This window comes from Megascapheus bottae, chromosome 5 (assembly GCF_031878675.1).
Source record: "Megascapheus bottae isolate mThoBot1 chromosome 5, mThoBot2.hap1, whole genome shotgun sequence".
In the NCBI taxonomy this organism is placed as follows: domain Eukaryota; kingdom Metazoa; phylum Chordata; class Mammalia; order Rodentia; family Geomyidae; genus Megascapheus; species Megascapheus bottae.
The window spans coordinates 30,702,512-30,718,932 of record NC_143513.1 but is presented as its reverse complement, the minus strand read 5'-3'; the positions used below and the strand labels follow the sequence as shown (position 1 = coordinate 30,718,932).

The following is a 16,421-nucleotide window of genomic DNA, read 5'->3' as shown; positions in this document are numbered from 1 at the left end:
TGTAAGGTAGTGAGTACATTACTTCTTTTTTTTTTTTTGGTCAGTCCTGGGGCTTGATCTCAGGGCCTGGGCACTGTCATTGGACACTTTTTGCTCAAGGCTAGCACTCTGTCACTGAACCACAGTGCCACTTCTGGCTTTTTCTGCATATGCAGCTCTGGGGAACTAAACCCAGGGCTTCATGCATACTAGGAGAGCACTCTACCAGTAGGCCATAATCTTGGCCCATGAGTACATTACTTCTTGAACATTGTTACTCCTTCAGGTGTTTGTCTCTCATTTTCCCTCCTCCCACCCCCTCCCAAGTTGTAGAGTTCATTTCCAATATATTGTCTTGTGAATATTGCTGTTCAGGCCATTTTATATAAGAACTTGAGATTTTTTTCAGTGTTTGGTTTCCCAAGGGATTCTGAAGTCAGTCCTTTCAGGTATTCAAGGACAGGAAAAAGAAAAAAGGCTTTTTTAAAAAACAAATTGCCATGGACATACACTTTACTTATTTGTTAATGTATATTTTTTTTTCTTGGCTGTCTTGAGGCTTGAACTCAGTCTGTGCCTTGTCACTGAGCATCCTTGTGCTCAAGGCTAAGTGCTCTACTATTTGAGCACTTCCAGCATTTTCTGAATAAGTTATTGGAGATAGTCTCACCGACTTTCCTGCCAGGATGTCTACAAACCATGATCCTCAGATCTCAGCCTCCTGAATAGCTAGGATTACAGATGTGAGCCACTGCCATCCCTTATCACCTGTTATTCCTGAGAAAAGGAGAAATAATACTCATCTCGGAAGTACAGGAAATGAACAGAATCTTTTCTTGATTTTGTACTGACAGGCAGGAATTCTCAAAGCCCCTCACTGCAGGGGTGTTGGCAGGAAAGCCTTTGCAGCTGCAAAATAAACAACAACAACAACAAAAACCCACATGGAAAATGAAGCAGAAGCTTTAAAACCTTGACTCTAATTTCAGGGTTGTCAGGTTAGATAAAAATGGTTATGTGATAACAGAGAATTTTTTTCAGGAAAATAGGCTGCATTAGTAAGTCATTTCTTTTTATTCAGTCTCTCGAGGCAGTGTATATCAACTCCTAACAATGTGCTCATCTTTGGAATAGATACTTTTCCCCTTATTTTGTTGACCAGCTTTGCCAGAGCATAAGAGTAGAGTCTATTCTTGTATTTACTTGTTTATTTTCTTTATTCACTCATGATATATTTTAAGTGTTTTTGCATCAAATTAACAAAGAATACAAAGACAAGGCAGGTGCCAAGCATCCGTGGCTCACACATGTAATTCTAGCTCCTCAGGAGACTGAGATCTGAAGATTTCTATTTGAAGATGGTCACTCCCCCCCACCCCCAACCACCACTGTGAAAGTCCTAGAGATTCTCATCTCCAATTAACAACTCAAAAGCCAGAAGCAGAGCTGAGGCTCAAGTGGTAGAGTGCTAGCCTTGAGCAAAATAAGTTCAGGGGCAGCACTGATGCCCTGGGTTCAAGCCTCAGTACTGGCACAAATAAAAAGAAAAGAATATATGAAGACAAACCATGTCACTTAGACCTTCTCATTTCTTTCTGGTTTTCCTTTCCCCTATCTTTTTTCCCCAATGGTGGGGAGGAGGATCTAGAACTTCCAAAATGAGCTATTATGAAAAACAAAAAAGATGAGCCATTGTAATGAAAAACTCAAGATAGAAATGATGACAGGTAGCCATTATTGAGAGCTTTGCGTATGGTAGTGATTACACTATATCCATGCCATGAGTCCGTGACCTTTAATCTCATGGCCACCAGAAGGCTACAAGCACTCTGGATACTGTATTGTATGTTCCCTGTGTGCTCCCAGGAAAAGGTCATATATACAGCCTGTAAGTTTATTGAATCCTCTTTCTGGGCACAGGGCTTATTGTGTCACACCTGTTTATTGTGCAGCTAATTTTCTACCTTCTTGCTTTCCTTGTCTTTATTAATGATATCCTGACACTCCTTCATTAAATATGCCTTCTTCAAGTGTGTAAAAAGAGATCAATGCTCAAATATTTGCTCTGTCACTATTCTGTTATTCAAAGTGAAATTCTCATCGTAAATTAATAATTATCAGATGAGCCAGCTAGCAAGCTGGTGGCTTGCACCTGTAATACTTGGGAGGTTGAAATTTGAGAATCCAATTTCAGTGCCTGCCCTCCAAAGGCTCTTAACACAAATTAGGTAGCCACTGAATATGAATAAGTGAATAAATAAATAAATTGAACCAGTTGCTCTGGCTATTTACCTGTGTTTTGACCTTGTCAGGTAGCTGCTTCCTCTGTAAAGTAGAGCACTGAAACCACATATGAAAATCTGCATACTCAAGGTGAACATGCATATTCAGATTTGCCTTTTTCCTGCATGTATGAAGGATGCTTGTATCCTGGCCTCCTGGCTTGCCATGAGCCTAATTAGTGCCAAGGAGTAGACACTTTCTTCAGGCAGTCAACATGTGTGCCCACCCCCGAAGTTGCCAGGATATTAAAGTAACATTGGGAGGCTTTTCTTTGCTGCTATCCATCACATTGGACTAGTGGAGGATTTTTATTCCAGGAGAACGAGAATTGCTTAGCTAAATCTACTCTATCCATGCTTGTCTCTCTCAAAGATAGTTTTGCTTTTATCCACAGGGTAGCCACGGGAAGAGCACAGCTCCCACTAGAAAGAAGTGCAGGGATTGAAGAAGTCAGTTTCTCCTCCCACTTCCCACCCTCTGTGGAGGGAGCCACCTGTGTGGCCTCTACAGTCAGCACTGAGGGTTGTGAAAATCAAACCTAGGTGCAGTCTATTGTCCAGCACCAGGGTCAAGTACCAGGCTGATACCATCAAGTATTTGTACTGCCCAGGCCCTGGCATCTCCAAGTACATTTAGTTCGTGTGTGCTAAGGGCATTGACAAGTGCACTTAATTTACTCAATCCATACGCGTTTGCCATGTACCTGCCATATGTCCATGTATAAGGCTAAGGGATGGGAGATACATGGTTCTCACATGGCTGTAGCATCATAATTTGAGATTGCCTATCTATTTCTGAGGCCTATATGACATATTAGATTGCAAAATGTAAGCCATAATAGATTTCATTGAAAAAGAGTAAACCACAAAGAAGTCAAAAGTGGTGCTGTGCTCAGGCGGTAGAGTACCAGCTTTGAATAATAAAAAGCTAAGGAACAGGACTCAGGACCTGAGTTGAAGTATTAGTACTAGGACAAAAAAAGGTACTAGATCTGGAATTAAAATATATACTTCAAATACCTTTTTTTCATTTCTTCTGGGTAAAGTACTTTAGATAGGATTCTTCAAAATAGATAATTCCCTAGAGATATTGATTCAAGATGTCATCCTTCTATGTTTAGATTATTTTTTTCCCTTGTTGAAAATGTATTTCAAAACACCGCTCTTTTGTGATTAAAACTTGCCACATGGAATTTGTTGGGGGAGAGAACATGTAGGTTGAAAACTGTCTTAGAATGTACCCTGACATTTGAAAAATCTAATTTTATTTGTCTCACCAGAAATCCCAGATGACATCCCTTCTCCTAAGACTGTGTTTCTGGATTTCATTTTAGCATTCTGATTCTTAAACTCAAGTAGGTGTCTCTGAGGCAAGGGATGAGAAGACAGGGGTTGGAAGTATGCCTCAGTTGATAGAACACTAGCAAAGAGTCAGGTACCAACTTCAAGTTCTGGTCTTAGATGGAAAAAGAATACAATAAAAAAGACAAGACGGGGAGGACCTGACCATGGAGCAGAGCCTAGGACTCTGCAGACACTGATTCCCAGTTAAGAAAGTGTCATAGACACTGGAGGCATTTGTCAGAGGCTGACTGCACTGTCATCTCTGTGAGCTCACTGTGACACCCACGTGTCTTGAAGTAAGTGCTAACACCTTCTTAGGTGATAACTGGTGACAGAGTTCCTACCCTCTTTAGGTTCTGTAGCCAGTATTGTTTTGGGTACCAAGGGGACATCCAAAGTACTGTAGGACAGGAGGAGGTCATTCCTAGCATACCTTGCAATCCCCAGCTAAGTGATTCTCAGGCTTTACTCATCTGTATGAAGTAGACAGAGTCTTAGCACTTACTGGTTGGGTTGCTGTGAGGAAAAAAGTACCGTCATCCAGATGACATAAGAAGACCCAATAACGATGTGCGATGTGTGTGTTGTCATGAACATTTACAATTTCCTCGTGCAGATTATTTTTTTATATCAATGAGAAAAGCTTAAATAAGTCAATAGGTGATTCTAAGTGACAATGTAAGATTTTTGGTGAAGATCCTTCTCCCTTTCCAGGAAAGGGGTATGTTCCTCCTGTTCCTTTTTGTGGATTTACTGTTGCTGCAGTGATAATTGGTGTTATCTTCTTGCCTGACTGAGGGTTTATCCAGGGCGCAGGTTTTCTCTTGCTGTGTTCCTATGTATTCTATATTAACACAGAGCCTGGCTCATAGAAGGCATTCAGTGTATATTTAGTAATGGAAAAAATGATGGCCTAGAGGGAAGTTGGAAAAGAAAAGAGGGACCTGAATAGCATTCTTTGCTGATGTAAAGTGTTTTCAAAAGATCTCTGGTCCAAAAAACATGAGAAGGGGTATCAGTGCATGAGAAGTAATGCACCCTACTACCTGATGAATGTAACTGTAACCCCTCTATACGTTATCCTGACAATAAAATAATTTTTTTGATTAAAGAATTTATTAACATTAATTTTTACATCATATTTCAAATGATGTGTATAACAAACAAGTATTCAAGAAGGGAATCTCTGTATACAATCACTGGCACTTAGATTTTAGAACATAATTAAAATTAGGTTGAAGGTTTGTATGTCACAGATACATATTAATCTATGTAATAAAACATAAAATAATTTTTTTAAAAAAAGCTTAAAAAAAAGATCACTGGTCCAGCTGGGTGAGGTGGCTCATGCCTGTAATTCTAGTTACTCAAGAGGCTGAGATCTGAGGATCAAGGTACAAAGCCAGCCCGAGCAGCTCAGTGACAATGTCCAGGTACAGGGGTAGATCGGTATCCTTGAGCTGAAGAGCTCAGAGACAGTACCCAGGCCCAGAATTCAAGCCCAAAGGCCACAAAAATAAAAAGGTCTCTGGTCCAACTGTATCATCCGATTACTCTGTAATCTTAGGAAATCTCCTAATGTTTTAAGGGCTCCAGTTCCCTCCCTTTGCTGTATAATCTTCAAGGATGTATCCTGCTCTTATCTCCCATAAGACTCTTAACTAGCTGTTCAGGATAATTTATAACCTAGAGAATAAAAGACAAATGACTGAACAGGCTCATTTGTCACAGTAGAGATAAGCAACAACTGTGAGATGGAGTTGAACTTCTTATGGGTCCAATCTGTTTGCCAAATAGAAAGCAACTAAGTGACATGGTATGTCCTTTCAAAGTTAAGAGCCTTCTAGAGATCGAGGTACTAAATTGGACAGTGGGAAAGGTGCTGATCCCATAGTCAGGCACTGAGGGTGTGGATCTCAGATCCTGTTCCTATTCATTGGTCCTTAGACATTCTGGTAGGGCTGGACTGGAGCCTTTTCACGGTTATAGGACATTTTTCCAGAAGGTACCTTTTTTTTTCTTTTTCTATTCCATAGAAAGCTGATGGGTTTGATGTGTAAGTTCTTTATTCTCCCCCCCTGCCCCCACCCCCAAATGGGGCTTGCATTCAAGGCTTCAAACTTTCAAGCTCTTATTTGGCTTTATTTGTTGTTGTTGTTGTTCCAGGCTAGCACCCTACCACTTGAGCCACACCCCCACTTGAAAATGAGAATCTCACGAACTTTTCTGTCTGGTATGGCTTTGAACCACAGATCTCAGCTTTCTGAATAGCTGGGATTACAGGCCTAAGCTACCAGTATCTGACTAGTTTCTTACTCTTTGTGAATAGAAATGGTTCTGATTTCTTCCAAAAAAAATGATGGTAGGTTTAAAGTGCTTGAGTCTTTTTCTTTTTTCCTCATGAGACAGAGTTTCACGATGTTCAGCTTGTCCTTAAATTTTGATTTCTTTTATTTCATCTTTACAAGTACTGAGGTTACAGCTATGTACCACAATGCCTATCTAGCGACTGAGACTTCTCAACTGTATGCAACTGATTTAAAAGAGCTTTAAAGAACAGGCAATGAAATGATTGACACACAGAGACTCAGCCATTCCCTTGGACCTGTAGTTATCTTCAGAGGTCTTTTGCATGATTGAGTCACATCACTGTCAGCCACATGTATGGAGCAGAGGCAAAGAGCAAGGGCTCTGGCATACTTTTCAGTCATTTATCTTAGTGATTCTGATTTCAATGTCTTTGAAGGAAAGAATGAGCAGAAGCTTCTTTGAAGTCAAGGTATTGACACTCTAGGGAATCCATTATCTGTAACCCTAAAGGGAGAGAATGGCTGGAATGTGGAGATGGGAAGCATTTTGATCAAAGACAAGAGGGAGATAGAAACATAAAATGAAAGTGATGTGCCCATCAGGGCTTGCCCTCGAGGTCATGGTCCCTGGCCTGTCTCAGCACTGGCAATGCATATTTATTCTAGAACTCCCCTGCCTATCAGATTTCAACTGTCACTATATCTAAGACCTTGTTAAACTGTGAAGCCTATTATTATTGTTTAGTGGTCATAGCAAAGAGGTTACAAGTCCATGTCTGATTATGAATAGAGTATATCCTGATCAGTGTTACCCCACTTATTATTATTATTATTATTAGCGGTCATACAAAGCGGTTACAAGTCTATGTCAGATTATGAGGAGAGTGTATCTTGATCAATGTTACCCCTTCTATTATTCTCTCCCATTATTAACCCTCCCATCCCTACCCTCAAGTTACGTGGGCCCATTTTTATATAATATACATTGAATATAATGACTGCTCACCCTTCCTCCTTTTGTTTACACCCACCCCCAAACATGCTGCTGCTTCCTGGCATTCATTTTTATGTAGCAGCAGCTCTTTAGTTATTCTTTTTGATTCCTCCCCTAAGATTACTGTCCTTTAATCAGTTGGTGTGTATAGGCATAAAACCTGGTCTATGTTAGCCTGTATGCTTGTACATTTCTTTGAAAGGACTTAGGTTACCCTGTGTGGTTGTTTCTCTCCTTGGGTTCATTTCTCAGCTGTGAATAATTAATGCTATGAGTGAGTAAAGTATTGTTCATAGGTGTCAGATTTAGAGTGCAGGGAAAAGCTTAGCAGAACTGAAGTGCCCAAGTGGGACCCTTTGCCTGGTATGAGTGGGAGGTGCCAGCATCCACTCCAGTAGCCAGCGCGGGGCCACCTTTGTCAAGACACTGGGCCAAAAGGATGCCAGCTGCAAGGGCCTTCCCTGTCAGTAGCACAGGGACTTGAACAAGGTAAAGAAGAAGCTTGTGATTCTTCACTACTCCCCTTTCTTAGCCCTATTTTTCTGCTGTGAGGAATGAGACAGCTGAACACAGACTTTAGTTAGTTAACAGCCTGAAAGGGACTGCAGGAAGTCTGATCTGGAGACACACAATTTTTCTTCTCCCTCTATTATGGTTGAGCTTATTGTTAAAGATTCCTGGTGTAAGTTAGAGATACTTTTTTTCCTCCATAACAGGGAGACAGATTTTACTCATCTACTTAAGAGTCCTTGATAGCTGGGTGCCAGTGGCTCGTGCCTATAATCCTGGCTACGGAGGAGGCTGAGATCTGAGCATTGCAATTGGAACCCAGCCCAGGGCAGGAAAGCATTTGAGACTCTTATCTCCAATAAACTATTCAGAAAATGCTGGAACTGGCCCTGGGCTCAAGTGGTAGAGCAGCCTTGCCCACAGAGAGGTTCAGGGAGAATGCCCAGGCACTGAGTTCAAGCCCCAGGTTGGGGGATGGGGAGGGAGTTGTTGATAGGTTTCTGAAATGTGATGTTTCATAAACACATTTGTAACGTGAATAATCCTAGGGGATGCACCATTACTCATTCTTACTCTCCCTGATAATTGTCAGTGAGACTCTAGTTTGGGGGAGAGTTTTTTAAATTTGTTTATTTGTTATTGTTTACTGTTGAATGCTCGCAAGTTATAACCTACATTTCTAGAGTTTCAAGTCAGTGTTCATGAATAACTTTTCAGGATTTACTTGTCAACAAGAGCAGATTGAAGAAGACATGAGGCTATTTATACACTTTTCAAAATTCCATTTGTTTTGATGCCTTTATATGTGTCTACACAGGTGTTTTATGTAATACAGTGTTCTATATCTTATCATTCAGGAATTCAAACTGTTCTGAGTCCCAGCAGTTTGGAAGGGGTTGCAGTGTACTCCCAGGACTTTACAAACATCATCCTACATACTGTGCTTTTATGCACTAGATCCTATTTTTATCATAGGATGAACTGACAGAGATAAAATGGCCAAATCGAAGCTTATGCTTATTTGATCTCTCAGTACTGAAAGCATGCTCTCCTTTGAGAGTGTCATGATGTAATCAGCCATCACTCTGTGAGGTCACCATGGTTCACACCATCTCTTGCCAACGGTGTGGTTTTAATCTGTGTCTTTGTATTCCTGTAGTTCATGTGTGTTAGTGAATTGTTCCCAGCTGTGGTGAGGCTCTGCCTCTTCTAGCATCATTTCTGCTTCGGGTAAAGTATGTATATCATGTGTCAGGAACTAGGCTAGGCAGTTGGGCTAGAAATAGAGTCTTGAGTTCTTTCTCTCCACCCAAAACGGAATTAGGATGCAGGAGAAATGGGATCTATAGCTCCACTTCTGGCTTTGTTCTTGTTGTTGTTATTGCTGTTTTGATGGTCCATTGGAGATAAAACTCTCACAGTTATTGCTGGCTTTAATCTGTGATCCTTAGAGCTCAATTTCCCGAATAGCTAGGATTACAGGCACGAGCCACCAACATCTGGTTTTAGAACTGGTGTTTAGTTGAGTTGTGATTTACTAAGAGGAGTAAAGAAGAAAAGTTTTTAGCCTAGCCACACAAGGGTTGTTTTGAAAGCTCCTCTCAGCCCTGACTGCAACTGGGCTATTCAAAGCTACAATGGCAAGAAAACTAGCACTTTCTAATCCATCCAGCTTGTTAGCTGTATGATTTATAGCACGCATTTATAGTATTTTTTCTCATAGTAGAAATTCTAGTAAAATTTTCTTAGACAAATCTCATATGACAGCCATTATACATACTAACATTTTTGGTTTATACAAGTGTGAATTGTCTTCTAGTAAACACCTTGAAATGATGAAGTATCTTGAAGGCATGGCATGTGGCTTTTTATGAGATGTGTTCACCAAATGAAGTTAAAGGATCATCTCAATATGAGTGTCTCAACAGACAAGTCCATTCCTAATCCTTGCCAGTTGAGAAAACCAGGTCAGATCTGAGAGGAAGATTCTGATATGTAAAATGGTCAACTGAGACTGAAAGAAAGAAAAAAAAAGTACTGTGTGATGTTTTTGACTTGATAGCCAGACAGAAGGTCTAAAACTTTGTATTTGCAGAGATCGGAGCTTTTAAAAATATATATACAGTGTTAAATATTCACAGATATCAAACATTAAAGTAATTAAAGTATGTCTGTTTCCTTGTCTACGGTGGTCATCTGTGTCAGCATACATCCAGACTCATCAAATTGCAGGTGTTAAGTACATATAGTTCTTTGTGTGTCCATTACACCTCAACGAATTATTTTTAAAAATGGATGAGAAAAACAAAATAGCCCTCTTCTCCTGTTCCCAGTCCCTCACACACATCTCTTGGTTGTCAAGGAAGAACACCAGGAAAGATACCAGGCTCTAAGTTTAGGTCATTGATTCTCATGCCTGACTGTGTACTAGGACCCACCTATGCTATGTTGACTCCAAGCTAACAGGCCCAGGAACTGTTTAAAGCAGTCAGCAGTTGTACTATAAGACAATGCCAAGAACCAGTCCTTTCCCAGGGTATTTGCTGTAATGCAACCCCACCTGAAGCCAAGGTCAGAGATGTGATCTGTCAGATTATGCCATAATAAGGCTGGAAGTAATTATCTCGTGTAGTACAGACAACAAGTGTTTGATACATAGAGAAGCAGAATGGGAAGTGAGAGACGTGTGGCTGATCAACTTCATGTTTGGAAAGGTGGATGGGACACACTGATATGGATCTGAAAGGAAAGAGGACGTGAGTGAGTGGAGAAATGTCATAGCCATTACAGATAACCTTGATTTCAGGGTAAGAACAGGCAGGGATACCTAGGACACTCAAAGGCATGGAAGCAAGCAGTTCACCACGCTGAGATCTTAGAAGGACCTGTGCTAAGGATGGAAAGTTCACTTCCTTGGCCACTCACCAGAATAGCTGGGGCCTCTGTGAAGCCCTGAGGTTTGTAAACAGATGCTTCATGGTAATTTGAAACTCATGAGGGTTTGTCCCTTTCATATTCTGTCACATTGGTCTTACTTTCTTCAGTGCGACTAGGAAAAGCATCAGTGACTTGACCTGTTTATTTAGTGTGCTAGGCCACCTGGTAATATTTACAACTTTTAATTAAGCCTGAAGTTAGAGTTAACATATTGTTTATAATTGCAGTTATTTGGAATGTCAGCAGGTATGTGCTTGGTATTGCAATTTACCAGCAATTTCATTGAGGGGGGAAACAGCAGAGGGGGAAGGGGTAAGAGTTTCACCCCCTCCTCCCTGTAATTGTGTGCTCCTTCAAATGCTGGGTGCTTGCCAAGATGCCAGGCCAGAGCTGCAGGTGAGCCTGGGGGAGCTTCACGTGAGTGGATCTTGAGCTAACGAAGGGAGCATTCAGGAGGTTCTGTGCTTTGAGGGAAGGGTGCAGACAATCATTTGACTCCTGCCAACTGAAGTGTATTTATGTATTTGTGGCTGATGCTTCAAGTTGGATCTCAAAAAGTGAGTGTGAGCCACGTAGGTGTTGAATCTTATCCACAGGAGGAATTGGACTTTGGAATTTACTGTCACTGTAGTCCTAATACTGTGGGGTAGATGTGTTCTTAGACTGAAGAGGAGTGACTATGTGTGTGTGTGTGTGTGTGTGTGTGTGTGTGTGCGTGTGAATATATGCTAGATTCATGAAGTATGTATTATATATATGTATAAACTGAGGAATAGTAATAAATATAGACAAGAGTTACCAACATAAAATATATTAAATATATATGTCTTTAAAAAATTTAGACCCGGGGCTTTAGACCAGCGGTTAAAGTCAAGTAGACTTTTGTCTGTTTTCCATGAACATGGGAAATAGGATACTTCAGGTCTCAGGTTTCAATGCAGGAAATGTTTTCTTATAAAGATAACCCTGAAGCTGGGCACAGGTGACTCAGACGTGTAATCCTAGCTACTCAGAAGGCTGAGATCTGAGGATCAAGGTTCAAAGCCAGCCCAGCCACAAAAGCACATGAGACTCTTATCTCCAATAAACCACTCAGAAAAAGCCAGAAGTGGTGCTCTGGCTTAAAGAGGTAGAGTGCGAGCTTTGAGCACAAGGGGCTCAGGAACAGTGCCCAGGTTCTGAGTTCAAGCCCCAAGAACAGGGGGGGAAAAGGTAACCATGAAAGGAAAACAATTTTAGTAAATGCAGCTTTTGAGAGATTATTATTTTTTTAAATTCTTTAACACTTTATTATATATACAAGTCAGACTGAAATCCAAAGTTATACATTCTTCATATACTACACTGGAAAAGGTAAGATATAGATCCAACTTTTTAGTTTTCTGATAACAAGAAAGAGAACATAAAAAGAAAAATACCAAGTACAGTATAATAATATTTACTACCTCCAAGACTGCTTCCTGCCATTTTGCCACTGAGAAAATGACAAGAATCACCCCAAGAACTTAAGAACACCACAGGCTACAGATGGCTGGGCACAGCCACCCTACTCCCCCTGCCTACCATGGCAGAATGCCATCAGGGACAGGGGTCCTGGGGGCAGGAGGTGGAGCCCACAGGATTCTCACAGTCCCTTCCTGCTGGCTCAGCCCTAGCAATTCACAGAGGACTCCAGGGTCTTCAGTTAGGAGGTGGGGTGAATCCTCTCCCCGGATGCTCCGATATTTAGCCATGTCTTCCGGGAACACTTTGGAAAGTTCTTGAATCAACAGGCTTTTAAATTTCTTCATTGTGTCGATCTTGCCTTTAACTTGCTCATGTTTGGCCAGAGCCCTCTCTAGGCACTCTTTGGTGTAAAGCTGGGGGTTTCGACCTTGATCTAGATATTCAAAGACTTCTAAAGGCACAGTAATATCATGAAGCTGCTGTCGGCATTTATCAATATTCTGTAGGCCAGTTACAATAAAATTCAGCTTCTGGTTAAGCCCAGCCTGGCTGCTTGACTGGAAGTTGTTGCTGATGATGCCAAGCTGCCAGATGTTCTCCACGAACTTCTCCAGGTGCTTCTCCAGGTGGTCAAACTTCTCTGTCATCGCTGGGAGGATGGGCCCCACCTCCGTAGCCAGCTCCCGCCCTGGCTCTCCACTCCCGCTTCCTGCTTCCTTATTATTATTATTATTATTATTATTATTATTATTATTATTGGTCATGGGGCTTGAACTTGGCCTGGGTGCTGTCCCTGAGCTCTTCAGCTCCAGGCTACCACCCTACCCTTGAACTAAAAACCCCACTTCCCATTTTCTAAAAGTTAATTGGAGATAAGAGTTTTAGGCCCTTTTGTGCCCTGGCTGGCTTTGAACCTTGATCCTCAGATTTCAGCCTCCTGAGTAGCTAGGATTACAGGCATGAGCTACCGTGCCCAGCTTGAGAGATTATTTGAACACTTAATTTATGACACCTTTTGTACCAAGTTCATAGTTCCAGTTTTGTATTGACTGCAAGCATCCCTCCTGTCCTAGCTGTGCACTGAGCCAAAACAGCTCTGTTGTCCACGTTTGGAGAGAGAGGAAAGAGGGAACAAGTGTGCTCACAGGGGGAAAAAGCCAACAGTTAGAGAGAAAGGGGAGGGGGTAGAGGCAAAGAGCGGTAGACTCAGAGACAGACACAGAGACAGAGGCAGACTGATTCATGGAACACCGTGGTGGCAAAGGTTGTTATACCAAATGGACAGAAAGAACCTGAGATCCAAACGATCTTTACTTCCTTTACAGCCACCCCTGTCCTACTGCAGTGAGAAGAGCAGAGAAATGGGTGAGCATGGTGTACTCCCATTTCAGAACTGTACCTCATAGCATTTATCATTGCAGGACATTAAAGAGTATATTTAGAATAAAAACTGGCAGTAGTCATTAACCAAACCCTATGTTACCCAGGCAGAAGACTTAGGAACTAGAAATAGATCTTAGTCCAATATTACCAACCATAAAAAATGACCTCATAGTCGGGCGCGGTGGCTCACGCCTGTATCCTAGGTACTCTGGAGGCTGAGATCTGAGGATCAACGTTCAAAGCCAGCTTGGGCACAAAAGGACCTGAGACTTTCATCTCCAATTAACCTCTAGAAAATGGAAAGTAGGTAGTAAATGGGGTAGGGCGGTATCCTTGAAGCCTTGAACTTAAGGGCTCAGGGACAGTGCCCAGACCCAGAGTTCAAGATCTACCCCCCCCCCCAAAAAAAATGACCTCATAATCAGGATATGAGGTACTGATTATGAATGATGTGAGGTCACCCAAAATCTTCCAAGTGAATGAAAGAAACCAAGTTTTGACACAGCCGAACCCTCAGCATGTCTGCAATGGGCATGAGGCTGCACCAACAGAAGATTGGAGGAAAGATGCCTTGTAATGCAATTCACTCTATATTAAACCGTACAGTCTCTGAGCTTTTTTGCTTATGGCTAGTGCTCTGCCACTTTTCTGGCTTTCTTGCCTGCCTGTCTGCCTAACCTCCCTCTCTCCCTCCCTCCTGCTCCTCCTTTCCCTCCCCCTCCTTCCTCCCCACCCCCTCTCTTTGTCTCTCTGTAGAGCTTGAACTCAAGGGCCAGGTACTGTCCCTGAGCTCTTTTGCTTAAGGCTAATGCCCTACCACTTTGAGTCATAGCTCCACAGGGTTTTTGAGTGGTTAATTGGAAATAAGAGTCTTGTGGGAACATTTCTGCCTGGGCTGGCTTTGAACCATGATGCTCAGATTTCAGCTTCCTAAGTAGGATTACAGTCATGTCATTGACACCTGACTTTCATAACCTGTTTTGACACTGATGGGTTTAGTGGGCAGATCTACCTATCCCACCATAGGAACTAAAGATAGTGGAGATCAACAAGACACTGATAGCTGTGTATAGCAGAGTGTCCTTCCAGGTACAAAGCTGGCTGGCTCAACACTGTCTCTGATGGTTGAGATCTCCTCCCCACACACAATGATGATTATAATTATTTTTTCCATTAAGAAAGCTTACACTGAAATGTGGGTGTATCACATGATTGGCCCAGCTTCTCCTGATGCAGAATGGTGACCAGCCTGTATGTACCCTCTCTCCTACAGATGCCGCTCCTATGAGGATTGTTGTGGCTCCAGGTGCTGTGTGCGTGCCCTCTCCATACAGAGGCTGTGGTATTTCTGGTAGGTCACAATTCTCTCTTTTTTCCTCATACCCTTTTCTAATAAGATCCTCATCTCCCAAGATCTCGTCCTCCCTTTGTAGTCACCACCTTAGTTCCAGCACTTTCACTCTGGCTTTTGGACACCCTGGACCAGGAAAATAGGAGCATATGGGTTGGCTTTATAAGAGGCATTTGTGTCCAGAGTTTGCAGAAAACTTCCCATTTCCACAGACTTCTGTCTAGGGAAGCAGTAAAGTTTTTGGAAAGGTGATCGGATGCTAGCCTTGTCCTGTGGCAAGTCTGCTTAGCCAGCTTGAAATGAAGCCAGGGCTGATTGTCTTGAAGAATCAGAGTAGGGAAACTGAGACATGTGATAAATGTTTCTGCTGCCTGGCAGTCTTCCTCATATACCTTGTGACTATTGAATCTTAGCCTTTATAAGAGGCAAACTGCTTTCTTGTCCCTCTTCCAGCCCGTCAGGTGTCTGGAGAGCCCATCTGCGATCTATGAAATTGTGCTTTGAGAGAAGGGTAGGATGCAGTTTCCTTAGCGAGAGCCTTATGTGAATTGTGATCCCAGGGGATCCTGCAGAGGCCTCTGAGAGTCCAGTTGCCTGTAGATAAAAGTATTCATTTCAAGACTAGGAAGGAAGCCAAACCTTTAAAACCCAAAGAACATTTCTTGCACCTGCTCACTTTGCTTTTAGGTGTGAAATCTTCAGCTTAACTCCACTAAGGGTTAAAACTTCACACTTTTCATGACTTAAGTGTCTTTATGACTTTACAATTCTGACTTTGATCCAGGCTCTAGTGACTCATGCCTGTAACCCTAGCTACTCAGGAGGCCGAGATCTGAGGATTGAGGTTCAAAGCCAGCCTGAGCAGGAAAGTCTGTGAAATTCTTATCTCCAGTTAACCACCAGAAAATTGGAAATGGCGCTGTGGTTTAAAGTAGAAGAGAGCTAGCTTGAGAAAAAGAGCTCAGGGACAGTGCTCAGGCCCAGCATTCAAGTTCCAGGACTGGCCATAAATAAATAAGACTTTTAAAAACTCACTGGGCATGTTACATCAGTCACTTGAATTGCAATATGAGGTTTTTGTCTTTTCTTTTTAATAAGGTTCCCAGTGATTGATAAGATAAACCAGTAGGGCATGTGAAATCAGTTGCTATGTGTATCACAGGAATAAAGTTGTCTTTAGTAGCAATGTCTCCATCATCAAGTTCATTGAATAACCTTTGCATATGTGCGGGCTGGGTGTCACATGTGTGAACCCTAGAACCTTGTGGGAATTATGACTAGCTGCAGGAGATGTGACTATGTGCTTGAAGTATGAATGGTACCAATGGAAAACAACTGACTGAACAGTTGCTTATTCTCGTCTAAAGACTCAAGAGTCAGGATTATGAGTGTTTGACCTTTTTCATTCATTCCTACCAAAAGACAGAGGCCCTGTACAGACTTTGCTTACTGAAGAAATCCATCTGGTCCCTTACTGAAACTGTTTCCAGGCTTCCTGACATTTTGTCATCTGCCTCTTGGAATTTGCCTATTTGCCTAAACACCCCCCACCCCTTAAGTTTGCCCTGGGCTAATTTGAACCTATAATAGCAGGGGCTGGGGGAAATAAGACAAGCCTAACTATGTCTGTCGGTTATCACTCCTCACCCCGTGGTGACCATTGGAATATCAATCACTTAGTGTCGACGTTCTGAGATATCACTGCATGAGCTTCTCTTCATTCGTAGTGCTGGAATCTACTGGTCAGAACCAGCACCCTGTCTCCTCAGCCCCTGACCAGGACTTCTTAGGATCTGCATAGATGGCTATATCTTCTGAACAAGGAGGATCAGTGTCCTGCTTGCCCCACCTCACAGTAGCTGGTGTTCTCTATAAGAGAACACAAA

At 42.1% G+C, this 16,421-nt stretch overlaps 1 protein-coding gene and 1 pseudogene across 2 annotated transcripts in view; one reads left to right on the top strand and one right to left on the bottom strand.

Moving 5' to 3' along the window:
* Vopp1 (VOPP1 WW domain binding protein) overlaps window positions 1–16,421 on the top strand; it is a 77,237-nt gene that overhangs the window by 40,531 nt on the left and 20,285 nt on the right. For both annotated transcript variants that reach the window (XM_090332856.1, XM_090332857.1), the window contains one exon: window positions 14,458–14,535. In XM_090332856.1, the coding sequence (XP_090188982.1) occupies window positions 14,458–14,535 (78 nt within the window). The remainder of the gene's footprint in view (window positions 1–14,457; window positions 14,536–16,421) is intronic.
* LOC150063174 (mediator of RNA polymerase II transcription subunit 10 pseudogene) lies at window positions 11,915–12,448 on the bottom strand (annotated as a pseudogene).